This window comes from Plectropomus leopardus, chromosome 16 (genome assembly GCF_026936395.1).
Source record: "Plectropomus leopardus strain MGB_pleo_1.0 chromosome 16, ASM2693639v1, whole genome shotgun sequence".
NCBI lineage: Eukaryota > Metazoa > Chordata > Actinopteri > Perciformes > Serranidae > Plectropomus > Plectropomus leopardus.
Window position 1 is genome coordinate 21,180,925 of NC_142191.1, and position 8,280 is coordinate 21,189,204.

At 41.9% G+C, this 8,280-nt stretch overlaps 1 protein-coding gene across 2 annotated transcripts in view; it reads left to right on the forward strand.

Moving 5' to 3' along the window:
- The window catches only part of jag2b (jagged canonical Notch ligand 2b), a 56,821-nt gene extending 49,681 nt beyond the window's left edge, over window positions 1-7,140 (forward strand). For both annotated transcript variants that reach the window (XM_088089277.1, XM_088089276.1), the window contains 8 exons: window positions 121-148; window positions 713-798; window positions 1,419-1,532; window positions 1,726-1,841; window positions 2,066-2,323; window positions 2,436-2,567; window positions 3,650-3,800; window positions 3,934-7,140. In XM_088089277.1, the coding sequence (XP_087945403.1) occupies window positions 121-148; window positions 713-798; window positions 1,419-1,532; window positions 1,726-1,841; window positions 2,066-2,323; window positions 2,436-2,567; window positions 3,650-3,800; window positions 3,934-4,463 (1,415 nt within the window). In that variant the 3' untranslated portion in view covers window positions 4,464-7,140. The remainder of the gene's footprint in view (window positions 1-120; window positions 149-712; window positions 799-1,418; window positions 1,533-1,725; window positions 1,842-2,065; window positions 2,324-2,435; window positions 2,568-3,649; window positions 3,801-3,933) is intronic.
- Window positions 7,141-8,280: the final 1,140 nt, after the last annotated feature.

The following is an 8,280-nucleotide window of genomic DNA, read 5'->3' on the forward strand; positions in this document are numbered from 1 at the left end:
GCTAACATCTGAACATACACCACATGCATGTGGCGTTTTAAGCAGCCAACATGTAAAAGTGAAAGTATGGCACTGTATTAACTCAACGCTAAATGTCTCTTTTTTTGTTCTCTTCAACAGATAAAAACGACTGCAACCCTCATCCCTGGTATGTACAGTTTCCTGCCCCCCCCACCCCACCCCGCCCTCTTTTATCCCTGTCTCCCTCGTCTCCACACTTCACACAGACCTTGCAGGCTGAAGGGGTGAAGGGCCGCTAAAAGCAGTAGAAGTTGTCCTTAAATCAAGCCTCAAAGGGGGCATCTCTCAGAGGAGGGGGCTCGGTTATTGAATAGAACAGAGAGAAATGGGGAGAGAGGTTTATGTGGGGGGGGGGGCACAAGAGTCCCACCTACCCCATGGTGAATGCAGGTGGGGGGTGGAGTGGCGGGGAGGGCGTACGTGTTCATTCTTCCCGTGCGACCTGAAGGTGGGGGAAGCTGGGCTTTGAGGAGGAGAAGCATGATGAGAGGAGGGGAGGGGAGGGACTGGACACACCAATTAGCATCTGAAAGGTGGAGGCTTGTATTGATGAGTTGAATTGAGCCTTGTGACCCCCCCCACACACACACACACACACACACACAAAAATGAGGTGCTTTGTTGCAGCTGGAAAGGATGTGGCTCTTGTACAGCCTCATCTAATCGCTTTTTATTTCTTTCCTCTCCTCAGTTACAATGGCGGTATCTGTGTGGACGGAGTCAACTGGTTTCGGTGTGAGTGCGCTCCCGGTTTTGCTGGACCGGACTGCCGAATCAGTAAGTAATGACATGAGGTTACTTCACATGCCTTTTTATGCAGAGCAAATATAAAATATAAAAAAAAACCCAACTAAATTATTCAAATCAAGACATTCATTCAGATGACCCAAACAGCTATGGCAACTAGTATGATTAAGAGGATGGAGAGGTGGAGCGATGAAAAGCAGGGACAAGGACGAGATGGACACATTGACACCTAAATGTAAGACCGGGACGCCGCCCTCTCCCTTATTCTCGGCCCTTTAACGCCTCAGGGGTCAGAGGTCGTCCCTCCTCCATACTCACACAGTCACACAAACACACACAGAAGACAAATTACCCAGTGACCCTGAAATTCTTCTTCTCCGCTCTTTTGTTTTGGCCGGATAACGTTCACCTTTTCTGTCAGGCTTGAATTTGAGAATTCTCATCCAGACTGTGTTCATGTGGAATCTGGGTGACAATGGTGGCGGTTTCCAGTGATTTTTTTGGGGGGGAGGTGCACTTCTGTAGAGACTCCCTACACCACAATGGTACAGACCTAGTTGAAAATCAACTAGGTGTCACTCTAACTAAGAAAAGTAGGTATCCAGGGCCTGTTGTCCAAATTAAACTCGATGCTCCTCTTCCTTTGACAGACATAAACGAGTGCCAGTCTTCACCGTGTGCCTATGGTGCCACCTGTGTGGACGAGATCAACGGCTTCCGCTGTATCTGTCCGCTCGGTAGAGCAGGAGTCCGATGCCAAGAGTGTAAATGCGTCTATTCTCTGCTCACTTGAGTCACACCCACTCCTCAGTCATAGTTTATGTAGTCAAAGTTTGTACTCTTTGTCTTATTAATACAGAATGTAAGAAACATTTTCAAACATTCATTAATTTAGTAACTCTCATGTCAGACTTCCTGCCACAGAAGTTCAACGTGTCTCTTTCTCTCTGTCTGTAGTTATAGGTATTGGGAAGACTTGCCGCTATGCTGGGCTGCAGTTTCCCCACGGCAGCCGCTGGGAGGAAGAGTGCAACAGCTGCCATTGCATCAATGGCAAAGTGGAGTGTACAAAGGTAACGCAGCCCTTCTTAACTTGAAAACCGTTTGTGCTGTGATCGTAAATAAGATCAGAGCTAATACGTTAACTCAGTTAATTAATCAGTCATGAAGTAACAGTTCATTAACTGTCGTTTCTGGAGCAAAATGTTTTAAAATGTAAACATACGCCATAAATGACAACGCAGTGTGAGACTGTGTATTTACGTTATTTACTGAAGTTATGACCCCGTGCCATTAGGTGCTGTGTGGTCGTCGTCCCTGCCGCCTTCAGTCTTCAGGCCAGGACCAGAAACAGCAGTCCTGCCCGGGTGGACGGGAGTGTCTGGAGCACAGCTACCTCACGTGCTTCTCCCCACCCTGCCACCAGTGGGGAGTTTGCTCCATGGCTGGACCATCACCTCCACAAGCAACCACCAAGTGCCAGCCAAACACCAGGCATTTGGACAACAGCTGTGGCCGCATCACACTTGTTTTCAACAGAGACAAAGTACCAACAGTGAGTCATCTCTTCACACATTTTTGTTGTTGCAGTCTCCGACTTATTTTCCAGCAGTGGGTTTTTGTATCGTTGTATTGTTGCTGATCAGTCTGTGTGTGCACATATTCAGGGAACAACAGTGGAGAACATCTGCTACGAGCTGAGGTATCTTCCTGACACCCGAAGCTTGGCTAAAGATCACGCCCTTCTCCTGCTGTGTGACCTCTCTCAATCGAATCCGGATGCTGTCGAGGTGGCCATAGTAAGTAAACGATCCAAGTTTGTATGATATCCCATTCTTGGCAGAGGAAGCTGTCTACTATACTCTCCTGTTCACTCTGCTCTATGTACAGTGGTATTAAAACAACCTACTTTCAGCTGAGAAGCAAAATGTTGATGGTCACTGGTTCCTTTGCTGGCGCATTTTGAGTTGGTTGGGATATTAACATCTAGAGCTTCTTTTCAGAGCTACTTTTTGGCTAAAACTGCTCACACAAGGTGTTGCATTTAAAAAAAAATTGGGTCAAAGTGACAAATTTCGCCATTATAGGCAGCAGAATCTTAAGTAAAGTTAAAGGAATAGCTTGGAAATGTTTTAAATGTACTTGTGCTCCGTCTTGCCAATAGTTAGATGAAAAGATTGATATCACTTACATGTGTGTGTTTTCCTCCTTTGTGTTTTTGTCTGTTTGGCTATTTAGGCACAATACCGTTTTTTTTTGTGTTGTTGTTGTTGTTGTTGTTGTTTTTTAACCCATATCCCTCAGACATTATCACTTTGAAATTACATTAAGGTAAGATAAAACAAAGGTTAGCGTAATTTTTAAATCTTAATTAATGAAGAAAGTACGTGTGTTACCTCTGTTGCTTGTGCAGTCTTATAACCATATACTGTATTTTCATAGCACGTGGTTTGAAGTGTGCCTCTCTGAAAAATACTCCATTTTGAGGGCCATGTGGCCCTCACACTTTGCCCTAATCGTCTGTCCCAATGAGAATTGGAACAGTGTACCCCAAGACGAGAACATGCAAAATATAGGGTTAATGGCGAAGTGGTAAGGACAAGGGGTGTATAGAATCTCAGATATAGCACATTAGGGTGAATAAGATGTGATTTATTTATTAAGTATAGCTATATTGTTTATTTTATTTCATTTAAATGATTGTGTATATCTTCTATGTGCGACTAGCATGGAGGAGTCACAGCCTGCATCACATGGTTCAACCCTGTATTAAAGAATGACAAATTAACCCTGTACATTTTTCAGATGTGTGGTCACAACTTGATGCTTGCTCTCAGCTGTTATGTCTCATTAAATCCCTGCTGTCCGGTTCGGTTCTCAGTCTTTCCAGCCGGAGGATCTACCAGACCACAGTCTGATCCAGGAGGCAGCCAGCGCCATAGTGGGCACCTTGTCCAAGCGGCACAACAGCACTGTAATGCTGGCGGTCATCGAGGTCAAAGTGGAAACACAGGTCATGACCCCCTCAGTGGGTGAGTAATAATTAACAAAGGTGTCCAGCAAGGGTTTGTTGTTGTTCCTATTTAGTTCCTTTTGTCACTTCTCACTACTTTTCCTGATTTCTCTGTCCTTTATTTCCTTCCTTGTACATCTTGATGTCAACAGATTACCTGGTGCCTCTCCTGTGCGTGATCCTCGGCTTGCTCTGCCTCTTCTGCATCATTGTATGTGTTTGGTGGACACGTAAACGGAGAAAAGAGCGTGAGAGAAACGCTCGCTCATCCACCACCGACAGCGTGAACAACCAGTGGCAGCCACTTCGGCTTGTTGTGGGACGTCCACAGCAGCAGCAGCAGCAGCTGAAAGAGAGCAACAGGGACGCCGAGCAGGAGCGCAAAAAGCTCATGGGCCCCTCCTATCGGACGTGTGATGAGGGAGAGGAGGAGGAGGAAACGGAAGGCGAGCTTGAGCTCGAGGAGGAGTGTGGAGGAGCAGAGGCGGGAAAGCAGCCGGTTTATAAGTACTCTAAGACTGCAGTGCAGTCCAGTGGGGGAGTGATCTGTACCATGCACAGCTCCAGCTCACCCCTCAAAGCGCCCCACCGGACCCCAGGCTACAGCCCCAAAGACAACCGCTGGAAAAATGTCAGTGCCGCCTTGACTGGTCAAAAAGACCTCAGAGACCATTGTGTATAAGAAATTTAAACAAAGGACTTGCGATGTGGAAGCGAGAGAAGCTGCAAGGCAGCGACTACTCTTATTTTTGGACTACTTTTGGGAAGAAAAAAGGCTTTGTATTTTAATAAGCCGTTCTTTGCTTTGTTTTCATGTTTTTGTCACTGTCACCTGAAATGATTTTTGATTCAGGAGGCTAGAGCACAGTGAACATCCTTTTTTGCTTCTGTTCACTTAATTTTTTCTTTAATTATGTACAGAAGGAGCTGAAATGTAACAATTTTTTCAGGAGGCAAAAGAAGCCTTCTCCAGTTTTTGTTTATGGGATTGTACCATTTATGAGATGATAAATCATTGAAAAGGAGAAAAAAACAACCTGTATAAAGATGTTTTTTGTGTTTACAGATGATTATGATTTCGTTAAGTTGTCAGCGGGCTCCTGTTATGCGTCTGTGGGGGGGGCAGATACACATTAAGGGACAGTAAGGGTTTTTAGGGAAACGGACTGTTGTAGCCACAGTAACAGAGGAAACCCTCCCTTTACTCTGTCTCTTTCCGGCTTTGCCCACCGATCCACCTGTGGCCGTCGTGCGCCAGCCTTACCAAAACACTTGGCCTGGAGGGGAGAGGGGACAGAAACCCCAGTGCCTACTATGTGGCCTTCCATTTATTTTTCTCCTGTCTCTCAGTTGTCTTGGCTGAAAGCTCTGGTTGAGGATTTTTTGCAGTATTTGAGTTGGTAGCAAGTGCCTTTCTAAGAGCTGCATCGAGGCTCTCCAAGTCGCGCTGCCCAGTTTGACCTCCTTATTCTCAAATCTCAAAGGGATATAAGTGTACATCGAGAGAGTTCAATTTCACAGCAACGCCATTCAAGGTATTTGATCAAAACAGAAATGAATACTCTGTACATATGTGTAAATACTAAAGGAGTCGCTGTGTATATTTGAAATAAGTAACTTAAAGACAAGTCACACATTTTTATTATTATTATTATTGTTATTATTATGATTAATATTATTTTTATTTTTTTTACAATGCCATTCCTTTTATTTATGCCAGTCAAAATAGGCACGTTTTATAACACTTCATATCCAGAGTCCCACAGTTAAGAACCTTTACAATGAGGTACCACCTATGAAGGAGTTTCTGAAGGGTTTATAAATGGTTTATCACACCAACAGCTGTGGCTATATCTGCAGTGCTTTTTAGTTATGATAAAATAGCGATGCTTCCAACTTCAAAATTATACCTGCACCATAAAATAGATGGCCAAAAGATTGCTACTTCCATCTACAATTTTTTTATGAAAAAAGACTGTCTTTTTTGGCTATATTTAGTCCAACATTACAAGATCTGATCTTAATCTTTAAATTTCCTTTCACTGTAATTCCTCTACATGCATGAAAAAAATTTGCCTTTTGGTCTTCGCTGCGTTCAAATGGAATCGGGGAGACCGCAAAAATATCATTTTAGGGGACCAGAGCAGAACAGTAAAACTAGGCGAGGCCGATAGAGAATACCGTTGATAGAAACCGTAGACAGCATTACTGTTTCAAAACAGAAATTGCAACTTTTTGCCATTGTCCACGACTGGATTTATAACTTGATGGGTGATCTAGACAAATAGTGAACATTACTCGAAAAATTACATCAAATGATAAACACAAAATTATTTCTATTTAATTGATTGTATACACTTCTATGTAAACAATATGTCATCACCATTGCAACGTATCGCAACACAAGGAAACATGGATATCGTGCATGTTGCGTTTTACCGTTCTGCCATGCCGTCGTAGTCCCATCTATCTGTCTGATCTCATGTGAATGCAGCATGAGTCAACAGTTTTTTTGTTGTTTTTTTTAATCCAGTTCACACTACATTGAGAGAGTTGTCATTTTAAACTTTCTCCCTGTTAGAGGTATGACTGATTTTTGTTATTTGATCAGGATTTGGTTCAAAGAAAATTCTGCAGTAGCTTTTTTGGCAGGCCGTGTTATATATTACAGCCTTAATAAATTCCTCAAACCATTTCTAAACCCATCACAAACCCTGCTCTTTTAGGTGCCTTAATGTAAAGCATTATTTGTGTATCAATGGTCATCTTTTTGTGTTGTTGGTTTGTTTTCACTATTAAGGAACTCTTTCAAACATTGTGTGATGTAAAGTGGCGTGTTTTATTCGCCTGAAAAGTGCTCTCCTTGTCTCGCTTTGCTGTGTCATGGAGATTTCTGGAATAAAACACTTGATGAAGATGGAAAAAAAAAACAGTCCACCATGACTCTGTTGAGCGTCATGAATGTGGATGTCAGTAGGTCAAATGTGGACATCATGCATAAGCTTCATGTTTGGTTTAAAGGCTTTAATGAAGGGAACAATATTTGCAGATGTTTTTGCTACCATGCAGATGTTTTGGGTTTTTTTTAAGTTACCAACTCAGCTCAGAATGACCCCTTTTTCATATCATGTCACTGTCTCAAAACGGCTTTCTTTTTTCTGTAAATGGGACACAGCAAAATAAAGAATTAAAGATGCATCACTGCTGGTGTTAAAAGCTGAATATGCATATTGTATACATTTTATTCTACAAGGAACATAAGTTAATTTTATACAGAAGTTTTCATTCTTTTAGCCGATGTTTCATTGTTCTAAATAATCATCCCAGTTATTTATTAAAGCAGTTTTGACACATCTTGATCACGCTTTTAATATTTGGTTTGCTGTACACGACACTGAAAACACTTGCTGGTGTGCCAGACATCCATCCATGCAAAAACATGTTGACACAGGGAGGAAAAAAAAAAACGAATTCACAAAACACTTTGAACTAAAGGTCCACTGACTTATATTGGAACTTTTGACCATATCAGATGGCCTTCAGCAGCAGATGGAGTTCAGTTGGCACTGTCCTGTAGATGTTCACGACTTTTAGAAGCTTACATCCAGATTTAAAGATTTAATTTATGGAAAAAATATTTGACAAAACAAGAATACCTCAGTTGCCAAATTATCCTTTGTAAGATAGTATCTTGCATGTCTCCATGGTAAATGAATAATCCAAAAAAGGCAGACATTCTGCATGAATTGAACTAAATGATGGCTGAGTTTAACAGCAAAAACATTCTTTTACAATCTCTCACACAACTCGTGCAGTAGAATTCAAGTCACATTTATCTAGTTGTATGCTCAGTGCTTCCCAAACAAATGCATTTTTGCCTAAATCGTTACAATATATAACACTTCCATCTACAAGTAGTGTGTCCTGAACGTGCCTGAACACACGTCTTCTAATTCTATGCATGAGTGAGGTGTGTTCATATCACATCGTAAGTGAAAAGGTATGTCTTTGAGAAGCACTGAGCATATGACTAGATAAATGAGACTGTTGTTACAGACATCCCCCCATGACTTCAGCTGAAAAAGAATGATCACCTTTTTTGCATTCTTCGTTCACTGCGGAGGCGTGCAAACAAAACACTTTTCTTCACAGATTCGGGGAAACGAGGTGAGTAACTAATATACAGACAGTCATACTGCAGGTCAAGCATTCCTCTAATCCACTATGTTCACTTAAAACTAACCTTTTGGAAGTAGAAAGTCACATTTTAGTCAAGCTTCCTAAATCAATCTGATGTAGTAATTGCTCTGTAGTGTTAATTTGCATAACAAAATTGTGTATCATGATACATATTGAAACCATCCCATCAAATGATTGCAGTTAGTCAGCTAAATATCATGTCATCACGCCCTAAAGCTGCAGTAATCAAAACTTTTATACACACAATTGATCAATTGATAGTCTAATATAAGTTGCTAATAGTGAAGAACCCATAGAGA